The sequence below is a fragment of the Lepidochelys kempii genome, chromosome 5 (assembly GCF_965140285.1).
Source record: "Lepidochelys kempii isolate rLepKem1 chromosome 5, rLepKem1.hap1, whole genome shotgun sequence".
NCBI lineage: Eukaryota > Metazoa > Chordata > Testudines > Cheloniidae > Lepidochelys > Lepidochelys kempii.
The window spans coordinates 196,579-214,433 of record NC_136384.1 but is presented as its reverse complement, the minus strand read 5'-3'; the positions used below and the strand labels follow the sequence as shown (position 1 = coordinate 214,433).

At 49.6% G+C, this 17,855-nt stretch overlaps 1 protein-coding gene across 3 annotated transcripts in view; it reads right to left on the bottom strand.

Moving 5' to 3' along the window:
* The window catches only part of CA9 (carbonic anhydrase 9), a 70,162-nt gene that overhangs the window by 29,738 nt on the left and 22,569 nt on the right, over positions 1-17,855 (bottom strand). For all 3 annotated transcript variants that reach the window (XM_073343230.2, XM_073343232.2, XM_073343233.2), the window contains exon 2: positions 7,280-7,309. In XM_073343230.2, the coding sequence (XP_073199331.1) occupies positions 7,280-7,309 (30 nt within the window). The remainder of the gene's footprint in view (positions 1-7,279; positions 7,310-17,855) is intronic.

Here is a 17,855-nt window from a genome sequence, read left to right as displayed (position 1 = left end):
GGCTGGTGCACAATCCTGATATAAGAGGTACTGGACCTCCACCTCCAGCCCATTGCTGGGCCTCAGGAGGGCAGATCTGACCATTGGCATGTCTGAGCCCTGGTCTACACTATGAGTTTAGGTTAAATTTAGCAGCATTAGATTGATTTAACCCTGCACCCGTCCACACAACGAAGCCATTTTTGTCAACTTAATGGGCTCTTAAAATCGATTTCTATACTCCTCCCCAATGAGGGGATTAGCGCTGAAATCGATGTCGCCGGGTCGAATTTGGGTTAGTGTGGACATGATTAGATGGTATTGGCCTCCGGGAGCTATCCCACAGTGCTCCATTGTGACTGCTCTGGACAGCACTCTCAACTCGGATGCACTGGCCAGGTAGACAGGAAAAGCCCCGTGAACTTTTGAATTTCATTTCCTGTTTGGCCAGCGTGGCAAACTGATCAGCACAGGTGACTGTGCAGATCTCATCAGCAGAGGTGACCATGGAGTCCCAGAATTGCAAAAGAGCCCCAGCATGGACTGAACGGGAGGTACTGGATCTGATCACTGTATGGGGAGATGAATCAGAACTCCATTCCAAAAGACGAAATACCAAAATATTTGAAAAACTCTCCCAGGGCATGAAGGACAGAGGTTATAGCAGGGACCCGCAGCAGTGCCGCGTGAAACTTAAGGAGCTCAGGCAAGCCTACCAAAAAACCCAAGAGGCAAACGCCCACTCAGGGTCAGAGCCCCAGACATGCCGCTTCTATGATGAGCTGCATGCCATTCTAGGGGGTGCCCCTACAACTACCCCACACCTGTACATGGACTCCTGCAAAGGACTCTCACACAACAGGGATGAGGATTTTGGGGACGAGGAAGATGATGAGGAGGGGGAGGTTGAAGATAGCATATATCAGGCAAGTGGAGAAACCATTTTCCCTGGCAGCCAGGAACTGTTTATCACCCTGGAGACAGTACCCTCCCAGCCCGGGCTCCCAGACCTTGAAGGTGGAGAAGGCACCTCTGGTGAGTGTACCTCTGTAAATATAATACACAGTTTAAAAGCAAGCATATTTAATTCTAGAAAGAATAGTAAATATGGCAGGCGACCAGCTTGGCTTAACAGTGAAATCCTTACTGATCTTAAACACAAAAAAGAAGCTTACAAGAAGTGGAAGATTGGACAAATGACCAGGGAAGAGCATAAAAATATTGCTCGGGGATGCAGGAGTGAAATCAGGAAGGCCAAATCACACCTGGAGTTGCAGCTAGCAAGAGATGTTAAGAGTAACAAGAAGGGTTTCTTCAGGTATGTTAGCAACAAGAAGAAAGTCAAGGAAAGTGTGGGCCCTTTCCTGAATGAGGGAGGCAACCTAGTGACAGAGGATGTGGAAAAAGCTAATGTACTCAATGCTTTTTTTGCCTCTGTCTTCACGAACAAGGTCAGCTCGCAGACTACTGCACTGGGCAACACAGCACGGGGAGAAGGTGACCAGCTCTCTGTGGAGAAAGAAGCGGTTTGGGACTATTTAGAAAAGCTGGAAAAGCACAAGTCCATGGGGCTGGATGCGCTGCATCCGAGAGTGCTAAAGGAGTTGGCGGATGTGATTGCAGAGTCATTGGCCATTATCTTTGAAAACTCATGGCGATCGGGGGAAGTACGGTCTCCCACAGTATTCTTGCAAGCAAGTTAAAGAAGTATGGGCTGGATGAATGGACTATAAGGTGGATAGAAAGCTGGCTAGATCGTCGGGCTCAACGGGTGGTGATCAATGGCACCATGTCTAGTTGGCAGCCGATATCAAGTGGAGTGCCCCAAGGGTCGGTTCTGGGGCCGGTTTTGTTCAATATCTTCATAAATGATCTGGAGGATGGTGTGGATTGCATTCTCAGCAAGTTTGCAGATGACACTAAACTGGGAGAGGTAGATACCCTGGAGGGTAGGGATAGGGTACAGAGGGCCCTAGACAAATTGAAGGATTGGGCAAAAAGAAATCTGATGAGGTTCAACAAGGACAAGTGCAGAGTCCTGCACTTAGGATGGAAGAATCCCATGTACCGCTACAGACTAGGGACCGAATGGCTAGACAGCAGTTCGGCAGAAAAGGACCTAGGGGTTACAGTGGACGAGAAGCTGGATAGGAGTCAACAGTGTGCCCCTGTTGCCAAGAAGGCCAATGGCATTTTGGGGTGTATAAGTAGGGGCATTGCCAGCAGATCGAGGGACGTGATCGTTCCCCTCTATTCGACACTGGTGAGGCCTCATCTGGAGTACTGTGTCCAGTTTTGGGCCCCACACTACAAGAAGGATGTGGAAAAATTGGAAAGAGTCCAGCGGAGGACAACAAAAATTATTAGGGGACTGGAACACATGACTTATGAGGAGAGGCTGAGGGAACTGGGTTTGTTTAGTCTGCAGAAGAGAAGAATGAGGGGGAATTTGATAGCTGCTTTCAATTACCTGAAAGGGGGTTCCAAAGAGGATGGATCTAGACTGTTCTCAGTGGTAGCAGATGACAGAACAAGGAGTAATGGTCTCAGGTTGCAATGGGGGAGGTTTAGGTTGGATATTAGGATAAACTTTTTCACTAGGAGGGTGGTGAAACACTGGAATACGTTACCTAGGGAGGTGGTGGAATCCCCTTCCTTAGATATTTTTAAGGTCAGGCTTGACAAAGCCCTGGCTGGGATGATTTAGTTGGGGATTGGTCCTGCTTTGAGCAGGGGGTTGGACTAGATGACCTCCTGCGGTCCCTTCCAACCCTGATATTCTATGATTATAATGATTAATTTGCCCTGAAGACTTGGGATGCATTCGTAGCCAGTACAGATACTGGAAAAGTCTGTTAACGTGTCTGGGGATGGAGTGGAAATCCTCCAGGGACATCTCAATGAAGCTCTCCTGGTGGTACTCCCAAAGCCTTTGCAAAAGGTTTCTGGGGAGGGCAGCCTTATTGCGTCCTCCATGGTAAGACACTTTACCATGCCAGGCCAGTAGCACTTAATCTGGAATCATTGCAAAACAAAGCATGGCAGTGTGTGTGTTTGCTGGCATTCAAGCAACATCTGTTCTTTATCTCTCTGTGTTATCCTCAGGAGTGTGATATCATTCATGGTCACCTGGTTGAAATAGGGGAATTTTATTAAGGGGACATTCAGAGGTGGCTGTTCCTGCAGGGCTGTTTGCCTGTGGCTGAACAGAAATCATCCTCGCTGTTAGCCATGCAGTGGGGGCAGGGGTGAAACGATCATCAAAGAGAATTGGGGGTGGGGGTTAGTTGGGTTTGTGCTGCACGTTAACCCGAAAACATCAGCCCCTCCTTTTAAATGGCCAGTGTGTCTTTTTCAGTTTTAATCTCCCTTTTTTTCCTCCCGGAGCTGCAAATATTTCAACGCTGTGACTAGCATCTCCGTCCCAAAGGCTAGCTTAGATAAGGAGAAAAAAACGCACTCACAATGAAATGTTCTCTGAGCTCATGCAGTCCACCCAAACTGAAAAAGCCTAGCAGAATGCATGGAGGCAGACAATGGCAGAGTCCAGGAAAGCACAAAATGAACGTGAGGACAGGATGGAAGCGCGAGAGGACAGGTGGTGGGAGCAACAGGAGAGGTGGCGGGATCAAGAGGAAAGGTGGCGGCAGCATGATGAAAGGAGGCAGGATGCAATGCTGAGGCTACTGGAGGATCAAAACGATATGCTCCGGCGTATGGTTGAGGTGTAGGAAAGGCACAGACCGCCACTGCAGCCCCTATGTAACCAACCGCCCTCCTCCCCAAGTTCCATAGTCTCCTCACCCAGATGCCCAAGAATGCGGAGGGTGGGAGGGGCCTCCACCCCAGAGGACTGCCCAAGCAACAGAAGGCTGGCATTCAATAAGTTTTGAAGTGCAGTGTGGCCTTGTCCTTCCCTCCTCCCCTCCTCCACCACCCCACCCAGTGCTTCCCTCCTCCCCCACCCGTCCTGGGCTACCTTGGCAGTTATCCCCCTATTTGTGTGACGAATTAATAAAGAATGCATGAATTTGAAACAACAATGACTTTATTGCCTCTGCAAGCAGTGATCGAAGGGGGGAGGGGAGGGCGGTTGGCTTACAGGGAAGTAGAGTGAACCAAGGGGGCGGGTTTTTGTCAAGGAGAAACAAACAGAACTGTCACACCGTAGCCTGGTCAGCCATGAAACTGGTTTTCAAAGCTTCTCTGATGCGCAGCGCGCCCTGCTGTGCTCTTCTAACCGCCCTGGTGTCTGGCTGCACATAATCAGCGGCCAGACGATTTGCCTCAACTTCCCACCCCGCCATAAACGTCTCCCCCTTACTCTCACAGATATTGTGGAGCGCACAGCGAGCAGTAATAACAGTGGGAACATGGTTTCGCTGAGGTCTAACCGAGTCAGTAAACTGCACCAGCGTTGGACTTTCAAATGTCCAAATGCAAATTCTACCACCATTCTGCACTTGCTCTGCCTGTAGTTGAACAGCTCCTGACTACTGTCCAGGCTGCCTGTGTACGGCTTCATGAGCCATGGCATTAAGGGGTAGGCTGGGTCCCCAAGGACACATATAGGCATTTCAACATCCCCAACGGTTATTTTCTGGTCTGGAAAGTAAGTCCCTTCCTGCAGCTATTCATACCGACCAGAGTTCCTGAAGATGCGAGTGTCATGCACCTTTCCCAGCCATCCCACGTTGATGTTGGTGAAACGTCCCTTGTGATCCACCAGACCTTGCAGCACCATTGAAAAGTACCCCTTGCGGTTTATGTACTGGCTGCCTTGGTGCTCCGGTCCCAAGATAGGGATATGGGTTCCATCTATCGCCCCACCACAGTTAGGGAATCCCATTGCAGCAAAGCCATCCACTATGACCTGCACATTTCCCAGGGTCACTACCCTTGATAGCAGCTGTTCAGTGATTGCGTGGGCTACTTGGATCACAGCAGCCCCCACAGTAGATTTGCCGATTCCAAATTGATTCCCAACTGACCGGTAGCTGTCTGGCGTTGCAAGCTTCCACAGGGTTATCGCCACTCGATTGTGAACTGTGAGGGCTGCCCTCACCTTGGTATTCTTGTGCTTCAGGGCAGGGGAAAGCAAGTCACAAAGTTCCATGAAAGTGCCCTTACGCATGTGAAAGTTTTGCAGCCACTGGGAATCATCCCAGACCTGCAACACTATGCGGTCCCACCAGCCTGTGCTTGTTTCCCAGGCCCAGAATTGGCGTTCCATGGTATGAGACTGCCCCACTGCCACCAGGATGGCCAAATTGCCGGGGCCGATGGTTTGAGAGAAGTCTGTGTCCATGTCCTCATCACTCTCGTCACTGCGCTGCTGTTGCCTCCTCGCCTGCTTTTGCAGGTTCTGGTTCTGCACGTACTGCAGGATAATGCGCGAGGTGTTTACAATGCTCATAACTGCCGCAGTGATCTGAGCGGGCTCCATGCTTGCCATGATATGGCGTCTGCAAGAGAGCAGGAGAGCAGAGTTGCAGGGGAGGTGGTAGTTGGATGACCAGTTTTGCAGACCTACTGCACCGTCTGCTGCCAGGACACAACGGCTGAGCAGGCTGCACGCTTGCCATGGTATAGCACAAGAGCAGCCGAGCAGAGTTGCAGTGGAAGCGGCTCTGCAAGACCACCAGGAAAGCAGAGTGGCAGCTGAAGCGATGGATGACGATGGTCATGTAGAGGACCTGTGAGGTGGATTCATAGCATCAGGAGAGCAGAGTGGCAGCGGAAGCAGTCGTTCGATGATGACGGTTTGCAGACCTACTGCACCGTCTGCTGAAAGCAGTGTGGCGCCCGCACGGAAAAAAGGCACGAAATGATTGTCTGCTGTTGTTTTCACGGAGGGAGGGGCGACTGACGACATGTACCCAAAACCACCCGCGACAATGTTCTGGCCCCATCAGGCATTGGGAACTTAACCCAGAATTCCAATGGGCGGCGGAGACTGCGGGAATTGTGGGATGGCTACCCACAGTGCAATGCTCCCAAAGTCAATGCTAGCCTCGGTACTGTGGATGCACTCCACCAACTTAATGTGCTTAGTGGGGACACACACAATCGACTGTATAAAATCGCTTTTTAAAAAATCGACTTCTATAAATTAGACCTAATTTCGTAGTGTAGACATACCCTGAGTGAGACCTTTCTCTAGGGCCCAATTCATATTTTGGGGCCTAATTCACCAGTCCCCTACACCTTGTGTTGTCACTGACACCAGTGCAAAGTGAGCGTAAGGTGTCCCCACGCTGATTTACAGGGCAAATGAGACACAAGGCTCAGGATAATGGTGACCTGGGCCTTGGTGTGAACGTCGGGAGACAGCAGCTTGCATGGGGTGGGTGGAGAGAGAAGCAGGGAAACCCAGCATGGAAGGAAAATAAGTAAGCAGAGAAGCCCAGCATGGTGGAGTCAGGGGAGCCAGGAAGCTCAAAGAGCAAAGCAAAGGTCCTGTAGGCACATCTGAGATTTCCAGTCCCAGCCCCAGTTAAAGGCCCCAGGGGTGTGGGACGCCAGTGATGTGAGGAACTCTCTATCCAGCTGGGCTGTGCCTGCGGGCAGCAGAACAGCCAGTTCACCAGGCAGGCACAGGGTCAGGAGCCTGGCTTGTGCCCTGGGCCACCTCCCTATGGGAAGGGAGCTGCACAGCCAGCCTAGCTGCAAAGCGGGGTGCATATGGCAGGGGGACACAGGACTGATGAGTCAATACCCCATAAGAGAGGAGGTGCTTCTAAGCCAGGGGTCGATGCTCCAGCAGAGGAAGCAACCCTAGGTCTGCGTGAACATGGAACCTGGCTCTCCCAGTGACCCCCGGGTGTGTGTGTGTGTGAAGTCCAGCTCAGTGAGTGAATGAACCTTTTAGCCTGTGGGAACACAGAACAGATGGGCAGGATGGGGCCCAACAATGGTTTCCGACAGGGTCACTCTCTCTTAATCATAGAATCATAGAATATCAGGGTTGGAAGGGACCTCAGGAGGTCATCTAGTCCAACCCCCTGCTCAAAAGCAGGACCCATACCCAATTAAATCATCTTATTTGGGTAATCTGAATCATCAGATTCTTATTTGAAGCTGAGCAGCTCCCACCTTTCCCTGGGCCTGTGAGGCCCCAGAAATGCTTGTGAGCCCCTCTGGGGTTGGTACCAGACCCCCTCCCTGCTGCTGAACAGGGGCAGGGCAAGGCAGAGCATGGGAGTGAGCAAGGCAGCCCTGTAATAATTAACCCTAGCTGGCACGGGCCCAGGGCCTGCTGCGTGATATGAAAGGGTAAGAGTAACCATAGTGTATTTACCTGCATAGCTCCAGTGACCGTGGTCAGGACCTTGAAAAGAAAAGAGAGAGAGAGAGAGAGAATGAGTGGAAGCCATGAGCTGGCAGCAAACAAACCAGTTCCAGGCAGCCCTCCAATCCCCACCCAGCTGGACTGCCCCACACTTGCTCCCAGTTCCCTCCCAGTTTCTCACCCTTCCCCCTCCTCTCACTCAGGCAGAAGAGGATTTACCATGAAACAAACATTGACAGGGTGTGACGTTATTGACATAATCTGGGACCGTATAGATCATTGTTGCAACCAAGATCCTGTAGTGGCACCAAATCTTGTATAAAGGGGGTCAAATAAGGTGTCTAAAAGAAGGTTGCTAGTTATGATTATGCTATCTGTGTGCATGTGTCATTTTTGTATTTAAAATTTTAAGTATTGGCTCTACCCTGTCTGTAGTTCAAACTTGTGCTGTGCTTCTGGGTGACACCCCAGTTGGTGTCAAGTTGGTGTCAGCTCTGCCTCGCCTGCTGGATGGCCCATTAAGGACCATCAGCTATACAAGTGACCCATTGAGAGAAGGCAGATACGCCTTGGGACTCAGCCAGGTGTGCAGGGACAGGCCTATGGAGAGAACTCTGAGGTGTTTCCAGGTCATGGGATGGACAGCTTGTCTTTGGGACAAAGAAAACAGAGACCACATGGCAAGAGACTATAGAAAGCTGCTGCAGCTCCTCCATCTGGTCTTCAGTCCTGCTTCTTTCCTCTGGAGGGACTTTGCTACGCTGAAGTTCTGAACCAAGGACTGAATGACCCATCCCAGCTGTGGATGTTCTCCAGAGACTTGATTTGAACCTGCAGCCTATTCCATCACTGAGACAAGCCTGAACCAAGAACTTTGCCATTACTGTATGTCATTGATTCCATTTAACCAATTCTAGCTCTCATCTCTATCTTTTTCCTTTTATGAATAAACCTTTAGATTTTAGATTCTAAAGGATTGGCATCAGCGTGATTTGTGGGTAAGATCTGATTTGTATATTGACCTGGGTCTGGGGCAGAGATGGGCAAACTACAGCCCGCGGGCCATATCTGGCCCACCAGACCGCCCTTGCCCTGCCCTTGAGCTCCTGGCCTGGGAGGCTAGTCCCTGGCTCCTCCCCTGCTGTCCCCCTTCCCCCGCAGCCTAAGTTCGCCCTGCGGACAGTGCGGCTGGCTGCGAGCGTCTGCTGCTCTGAGTGGCATGGTAAGGGGGCAGTGGCGGGGGGTGTTGGATATAGGGTAGGGGGTCCCTGGGGGCAGTCAGCAGACAGGGATCGGGGGTAGTTGGATGGGGCATAGGTTTGGCGGGGGGGCGGTCAGGGGATGAGGAACAGAGGAGGTTGGATAGGGCGTGGGAGTCCCGGGAGGGCCTGTCATGGGATGGAGGTGTAGCTAGGGGTCGGGGGGCAGTCAGGGGACAGGGAGCAGGGGGGTTGGATTGTGGGTGGGGTCCCGGGGGGGAAGATTGGGGTGGGGGGGTCCTGGGAGCAGGCAGTCAAGGGACAAGGGGCGGGGGGGTTGGATGGGTCAAGGATTCTGAGGGGGGCAGTCGGGCTGGGAAGTGGGAGGCGGTGGATAGGGGGTGGGGGCAAGGCTGTTTGGGGGGCACAGCCTTCCCTACCCGGCCCTCCATACAGTTTCGCACCCCGATGTGACCCTCAGGCCAAAAAGTGTTCCCACCCCTGGTCTGGGGCTTGGTCCTTTGGGATTGAGAGACCCTTTTTTCTTCTACTGGGGTATTGGTTTTCATAACCATTCGTCCCCATAACGAGTGGCACTGCTGGGGATACTGGGAAACTGGAGTGTCTAAGGGAATTGCTTGTGTGACTTGTGCTTAGCTAGTGGAGTAAAACCAAAGTCCTCATGTTTGGCTGGTTTGGTTTGCCTTAGAGGTGGAAAAACCCCAGTCTTGGGCTGTAACTGCCCTGCTCTAAGCAATTTGTCCTGAATTGGCACTCTCCGTTGGGTCCCACCAAAGCCATCATCGTTACATAGGGGGGCCCCCAAAATGCAGGACAAATCTCATCTGACTACCAGCCCCCAAGTCCCAGCCGGTGGTGCAGCAGGGCTCAGGCAGGCAGGCTGCCTGTATTCTGTGGCTGGTAGCCCTACGCCACTCCCGGAAGCGGCTCGCACATCTCTGCGTGTCCCTGGCGGGTGGAGGCGACTCCACGCACTGCTCCTCCCCAGGCTGTGCATGGAGACCCACTGCCCCCCGCCCCCCAAAGGGGCGCAGAGACGTACCAGCAGCATCACAGCAGAGCTAAGTGTGGTGTTTAGATGCTGCTTGTAATTATTGGAACTGGGAGCACTGGCTGTTGGGAGTCTGAAAGGACAGGAAACAGGAAGGGGTGGGGGGAGTTGAGGAGGTGGAGTGAGAGCTACCGAGGGTGCAGCAGCAGCTTGGTAAAGAGGTTTCCACTTTAAAAATAAAGTCCTGTTGAAGTTTGTTAGTACCTTGCCTGGTTGCTACAACATTTTGGCGACGAGGATGGATCTTCTGCCTCTGAACCCACCTGCATCCTTTCTGCAAAGCCCAGGTGAGCCTCTAATTGCTTTTACTGCCTGGATCCATATGTTTGAGACTTATCTGCTTGCAATCAGTGCTACAGAGATTTCTGAAGTAAGAAAGTGTGCTCTGCTAATCCACTGCCTTGGAGCAAAAGGGCAGCGTATATTTTACACTTTTCCCCTTGCAGGTCATAAATATGAGACTGCACTCACTGCATTAAAGAACTTTTTTGTGCCAAAACTGAATGTAGTAGCTAATCGCTACAGATTTCGCCAGCGTGAGCAGAAAACACGGGAGACTATAATGCAGTATATTGCTTCCCTGAGGAGTCTGATTGTAACTTGTAACTTTGGGAATATGGCAGATGAGATGATTAGAGACCAGCTCATTGAGAAAACAACCATGTTTTGTGTAAGAGAATGCTTACTTCTAGAACCACAACTTACACTAGAAAAAGCAATAACCATTGCTACTCAGATTGAGTCAGCTACAGCTGAAGCCAAAATGATGAGCATGGATACAGGAGGCACAGTCCAAGCTGTGACTCCTTTGCAGAAAAGTTCACTATCGCTGCAGACACACAATTGCAAGAGAAAAACTAATGAAAAACCACCAAATCAGCAAATTCAAAATACAGTAAAAGCATGCTTTCGCTGTTGACCCCCACAACACCTTGCAAGCTACACAGGATATCCGGCAAAAGTAGCTCAGTGCAATCATTGCAAAAAGATTGGACATTTTGCTAAAGTATGTCACAGCAGCCAGTTCAATCAACAGGTGCATACAGTTACAATACCAGATGTTACTGTGCTGAGCGTGGACAAAATCACTACTGCACATATTCCAGAACAAATAAAGTGCACTGTAAACGTTTCCGCCATACCCTCAGGCAAACCACACTCTATTCAGCTAATGTTGGACACTGGCTCAGCAGTATCTATACTACCTGATTCCATCTATTTGCATTACTTTAAAGATGTGCCTCTTCCTGAACCCAAACTTCACTTGGTGTGTTATTTGAAAAACCATATTCCAGTATGTGGCTGCCTGCCAACAATAGTTACTTTTGGTGATTGCTGTGTAACTGCAGAGTTCTACATTGTCCACAAAGGCACTCCTATCCTTGGCAGAGATTTATTGGCTGCTTTAAATCTCAGGGTAGTTCATGGACGAATTGATCTTTCTCAGCAAAGCACTCCTGCGGTACACACACCAGTTTCAGCTGGGACCCAACACCAGGTTGAGGAGCAACTCGGCTGTGCTTATGGGTTTCTGCATAAAGTTAAAATATAGAATAATGTGATGCCTGTACAACAGAAGTTACGGAGCTTACCATTTTCAGTCAGGGAAGCTGTTTCAGAGGAACATAGAAAACTTGTTCAAAAGGACATTATTGAAGAGATTGACTCCTCAGAATGGGTTTCACCTGTCGTAGTGATGCAGAAGAAGGGTGGAGGCATTCGCCTTTGTGTGGATTTAAGGGAGCCAAATAAAGCTATTGTGATTGACAGCCATCCTCTTCCTCACATAGAAGAAGCATTTACAGAACTCCATGGAGCAAAGATGTTTTCTACTCTTGATTTGCAGAGCACATACTACCAGGTTACGTTGCATGAAGATAGCAGAGACCTCACAGCATTTATTACACATGAGGGACTATTTCATTTTAAAGGTGTTCCATAGGGTCTCGCATCTGCCCCAAGTGCCTTCCAAAAAATGATGTCATTGATTCTGAAGAATCAACATGGAGTTCAGTGCTATCTGGATGATATTATCGTGTTTGGAAATACTTCTGAGGAGCATGACAATAACCTGCAGTCTGTACTAAACTGCATCAGCAAAGCAGGCCTCAAGCTTAATAGGTCCAAATACAAATTTAGATAAACTGAACTCTCCTTTCTGGGGCATACAATTTCACAGGCTGTACTAAAATCCTGTGTCACTTGCCAAATGCATGATAAGACAGCAGTGACATGTACCCCTCCATTACAGACTGTTCCTCTTCCTGAATCTGCATGGGAAAAAGTGGCGATTGACATTGTAGGACCCTTTGATACTGCTCCAAGTGACTGCCATTATGCCATCACTTTAATAGACTATTTCAGTAAATGGCCTGAAGTAGTGTTTACATCGCAAATCTCTTCTGCTACAGTAATTAAGTTCCTCTCTTCAGTTTTTAGCAGGGAAGGTAGCCCCAAAGAACTGGTTTCAGATAATGGTAGTCAATTTACTTCCCTGGAATTTGAAACTTTTCTAGCACAGAGGAACATTTTACACAGAAGGTCATCCCTATATTACCCTCAAGCCAGTGGGGAAATCCAATGGTTTAATAGAAGTTTGAAAGAGATTTTGCAAATGGCTAAACTGGAAGGGCGATTGTGGATAACCTTCACTACTGATTTCTTGCAAGCATACCGGGCTACACGACATACCACCACGCAAAGATCACCCGCAGAGTTACTGCATGGGAAACAGATGAATACTAAACTGAACATTGCTGGGTTGTTAAAGGCACGACCGGATGCCCCAACCGAGGATGATGTGAGAAAAAGAGTTGAACAGAACCAAGCAAAGTATAAGGCTTTCACAGACAAGCTAAGGAACCAAAGTTTGAGTGCGGTTCCTTCATTAGAATACAAAAACCTGGAATTTTACGCAAAGGGGACCATAAATTCACAGCTCCTCTTAAAATCATAGAGAAGAAAGGACCTTACACCTATCAACTTTCTGATGGGCAGGTATGGAATGCTTCTTATCTTGCACCTGCCTATACACCAAGAGGAGATTATGCCAACACCCAGTCTGCATTGGACAGCTTCACTGTAGTATCAACACAACAAGACATTGACCTGGAACCGGGGCTTGAGAGACGGCCTGTCAGACCCAGACGACCACCTGTCTGGACTAGAGACTATGATATGTAGTATCTACGGTGTTTTCAGTGTAATATTTCTGCCAACAGTATAGTGTCTTGTTTCATATTTGTTCCTGTGGTTGGAACAAAAATGTTTATTTTAATTGGGAGAGTTTCTTAAGAGAGGAGGGAATGTGGTGTTTAGATGCTGCTTGTAATTATTAGAACTGGGAGCACTGGCTGTTGGGAGTTTGAAAGGACAGGAAAGGGCGGGGGAAGTTGAGGAGGCAGAGTGAGAGGGTGCAGCAGCAGCTTGTAATGAGGTTTCCACTTTAAAAATAAAGTCCTGTTGAAGTTTGTTAGTACCTTGCCTGGTTGCTATACTAAGGCAACTCCCTGACCACGCTGCCTCCCTCCCTCCACGCTGCTTTCAGGAGCAGCCCTGCAGTGTGTGTTTGTTTCTGCGTGTTGTACCCCCCAACCGCCAATTCCACAGCTCCCATTGGCCGGGAAGTGTGGCACCTGCGGGCAGTGGTGCGCAGAGACCCCCCAAGACACCCCCATTTAGGAGCCACTGCCAGAGGGGTGTGCTGGTCACTTTGGGAGCTGCGCCGCCCAAGGTAAATGCCACCCCCTGACTCCTCCCGCACCCCAACCCCCTGCCCCAGCCCATAACCCGTACCCTGCTCCCAAACTTTCTCACAGAGCCTACACCCCTCAGCCCCCGCCCACACCCCAACCCACTGCCCCAGCCCAGAGCCTGCACCCAGCACCCAAACTCCCTCCCAGAACCCCACCCCTCACCCCTACCTCTTCTGGGTCAGTGCTCGCAAAGAGTAAAGCCTGAAGACATTTAGCTTATCAGGAAGGCAACACTTTTCCCTACATTCCTAATGAGATGAAGAAACTCCAGACCATGTGCTCATGGGGCATATAAACAGGGGAGTAGGGAGGAGGCTAGGCAGGTGGTTTTACCTCTCTATATTTACAGCATTGGCAAGACCAACATTGGAATACTGCGGTGAATTCTGGTGTCCACATTATTAAAAAGCTGTTGATAAATTATAGAGGGTGAAGAGTAGAGCCGCAAAAATTATGTGAGGGCTGAAAAATACTTTAGACTGAAAGAGTTAAGGTGCTCCATCTCTTTAGCTTATCAAAAGGAAGACAGATGATGAAGAGCCATTGGCCATTATCTTTGAAAACTCGTGGCGAACGGGGGAAGTCCCGGATGACTGGAAAAAGGCTAATGTAGTGCCAATCTTTAAAAAAGGGAAGAAGGAGGATCCTGGGAACTACAGGCCAGTCAGCCTCACCTCAGTCCCTGGAAAAATCATGGAGCAGGTCCTCAAAGAATCAATCCTGAAGCACTTACATGAGAGGAAAGTGATCAGGAACAGTCAGCATGGATTCACCAAGGGAAGGTCATGCCTGACTAATCTAATCGCCTTCTATGATGAGATTATTGGTTCTGTGGATGAAGGGAAAGCAGTGGATGTATTGTTTCTTGACTTTAGCAAAGCTTTTGACACGGTCTCCCACAGTATTCTTGTCAGCAAGTTAAAGAAGTATGGGCTGGATGAATGCACTATAAGGTGGGTAGAAAGCTGGCTAGATTGTCGGGCTCAACGGGTAGTGATCAATGGCTCCATATCTAGTTGGCAGCCGGTATCAAGTGGAGTACCCCAAGGGTCGGTCCTGGGACCAGTTTTGTTCAATATCTTCATAAATGATCTGGAGGATGGTGTGGATTGCACTGTCAGCAAATTTGCGGATGATACTAAACTGGGAGGAGTGGTAGATACGCTGGAGGGGAGGGATAGGATACAAAAGGACCTAGACAAATTGGAGGATTGGGCAAAAAGAAATCTGATGAGGTTCAATAAGGATAAGTGCAGGGTCCTGCACTTAGGACGGAAGAACCCAATGCACAGCTACAGACTAGGGACCGAATGGCTAGGCAGCAGTTCTGCAGAAAAGGACCTAGGGGTGACAGTGGACGAGAAGCTGGATATGAGTCAGCAGTGTGCCCTTGTTGCCAAGAAGGCCAATGGCATTTTGGGATGTATAAGTAGGGGCATAGCGAGCAGATCGAGGGACGTGATCGTCCCCCTCTATTCGACATTGGTGAGGCCTCATCTGGAGTACTGTGTCCAGTTTTGGGCCCCACACTTCAAGAAGGATGTGGATAAATTGGAGAGAGTCCAGCGAAGGGCAACAAAAATGATTAGGGGTCTGGAACACATGACTTATGAGGAGAGGCTGAGGGAACTGGGATTGTTTAGTCTGCAGAAGAGAAGAATGAGGGGGGATTTGATAGCTGCTTTCAACTACCTGAGAGGTGGTTCCAGAGAGGATGGTTCTAGACTATTCTCAGTGGTAGAAGAGGACAGGACAAGGAGTAATGGTCTCAAGTTGCAGTGGGGGAGGTTTAGGTTGGATATTAGGAAAAACTTTTTCACTAGGAGGGTGGTGAAACACTGGAATGCGTTACCTAGGGAGGTGGTAGAATTTCCTTCCTTAGAAGTTTTTAAGGTCAGGCTTGACAAAGCCCTGGCTGGGATGATTTAATTGGGGATTGATCCTGCTTTGAGCATGGGGTTGGAGTAGATGACCTCCTGAGGTCCCTTCCAACCCTGATATTCTATGATTCTATGATTACAGCCTACAAGGATCTTCCTAGGGAGAAAATACCTGGTAATAAGGGGCTCTTCAACCTAGCAGGAAAGGCAAAACAAGAACCAATGGTTACAAGTTAAAGCCAGACAAAATCAAATTAGAAATGAGGCACAATTTGTAACAGTGCTTAAGCACTGAAACAAACTCCTAGAGTGGAGTCTCCACCTCTTGTCTTCACATTAAGACTGGTAACTTTCTGGAAAAGCTTTACTCGAATACACGCAATTGGGCTCAATACAGGGGTAAATGGATGAACGTCTCTGGCCTGTGGTATACAAGAGGTCGGATTAGATGATCTAATGTTCCCAACAGGCCTTAAGGTCTATGAGCTGCTTGCTGCAAGGGAGCCTCTCTGGAGCACCGTACTGCCCCAGAGACACGCTCAGTGCTCACAGGTACTGATCCGCCCCAAAGAGCTCGAGAGAAATGAGTGAGCCTGAGAAACACAATGCAGGGAGGAGGGGAGCAGGGCTAAGACTGCAGAGTTACCTAGGCCTGCTACAAGATAATCATTCTCAGCTCTCTCCACTGGCTCTTCTGCTTAGCCCTGAGCCATTGGCACTTTCCCTTAGGCCCTGGAGCAGAGCTGGATCTTAAGGAGGAGCAGGTAGGTGCCTTACGGCTTAGCTCCAGGAGGGGTAGAGTTGCCAATTTTGGTTAGACATATTCCTGGAGGTTTCATCACATGACATAATCTTTAATGAAAGATTAATTTTTAATTCCTGGAAACTCCAGGGCAACCTGAAGGGTTGGCAACCCTTCAGAAGGGTGAGGATGGGGGGAGGTAGGAAAGGGGAGGTCAATAGGCCACTGAACTCAGCTAACCTGCTCTTGCTCAGCATCCTTAGGTCTGGACCCTTGCAGTCCCTTCTAACCCTCTGATTCTGAAGGATCTTGGGTGTGGGATGTCTTCCCCTCTCGAATTCACTCCCAATCTCAGGCAGGCAGACCTTGGGGGTGCTGAGGTTCAGGCCTGGTGCAAGGCCCCTGTTCCCCAGCTGGGGATGGTTTGCCAGAAGCTGGGAATGAGCGGACAGGGGATGGATCACTTGGTGATTACCTGTTCTGTACATTCCCTCAGGGGCACCTGGCATTGGCCACTGTTGGAAGACAGGATACTGGGCTAGATGGACCTTTGGTCTGACCCGGTATGGCTGTTCTTATGTCACTGAGGTGCAGGGTTCCCTGGTGGGGAGTTGCTCTGATCACTGTGACATGTACCATGCTGGTTCTAATATGCATTTCTCTCCAGGTTGATGAAGTTTAGAAATCATAGAATCATAGAATATCAGGGTTGGAAGGGACCCCAGAAGGTCATCTAGTCCAACCCCCTGCTCAAAGCAGGACCAATTCCCAGTTAAATCATCCCAGCCAGGGCTTTGTCAAGCCTGACCTTAAAAACCTCTAAGGAAGGAGATTCTACCACCTCCCTAGGTAACGCATTCCAGTGTTTCACCACCCTCTTAGTGAAAAAGTTTTTCCTAATATCCAATCTAAACCTCCCCCACTGCAACTTGAGACCATTACTCCTCGTTCTGTCATCTGCTACCATTGAGAACAGTCTAGAGCCATCCTCTTTGGAACCCCCTTTCAGGTAGTTGAAAGCAGCTATCAAATCCCCCCTCATTCTTCTCTTCTGCAGGCTAAACAATCCCAGCTCCCTCAGCCTCTCCTCATAAGTCATGTGTTCCAGACCCCTAATCATTTTTGTTGCCCTTCGCTGGACTCTCTCCAATTTGTCCACATCCTTCTTGTAGTGTGGGGCCCAAAACTGGACACAGTACTCCAGATGAGGTCTCACCAATGTCGAATAGAGGGGAACGATCACGTCCCTTGATCTGCTCGCTATGCCCCTACTTATACATCCCAAAATGCCATTGGCCTTCTTGGCAACAAGGGCACACTGCTGACTCATATCCAGCTTCTCATCCACTGTCACCCCTAGGTCCTTTTCCGCAGAACTGCTGCCTAGCCATTCGGTCCCTAGTCTGTAGCTGTGCATTGGGTTCTTCCGTCCTAAGTGCAGGACCCTGCACTTATCCTTATTGAACCTCATCAGATTTCTTTTGGCCCAATCCTCCAATTTGTCTAGGTCCTTCTGTATCCTATCCCTCCCCTCCAGCGTATCTACCACTCCTCCCAGTTTAGTATCATCCGCAAATTTGCTGAGAGTGCAATCCACACCATCCTCCAGATCAAATGGGCAAGCAGACCCTGGAACAAGAAAGGCAGCAATGTGGGGGCTGGGGTGAGTGGGTCCATAGAATCTGGGGACACAAACATTGGAGAGGAGGGCAGTGAAAGGGGCCAGTGGAGCCCCCAATTCCTGGGGCGGAGAACAACCCGTTGTCACGGAGTGTGGGGAAGTCCAGGGCCTGCACCCCTCTTCCTGGGATTCACTGAGACTCTCAGCCAGCCAGTAAAATGGAAGGTTTATTGGACAATAGGAACACAGTCTAAAACAGAGCTTGTGGGTACAACCAGGACCCCTCAGTCAAGTCCTTCTGGGGGGCAGGGAGCTT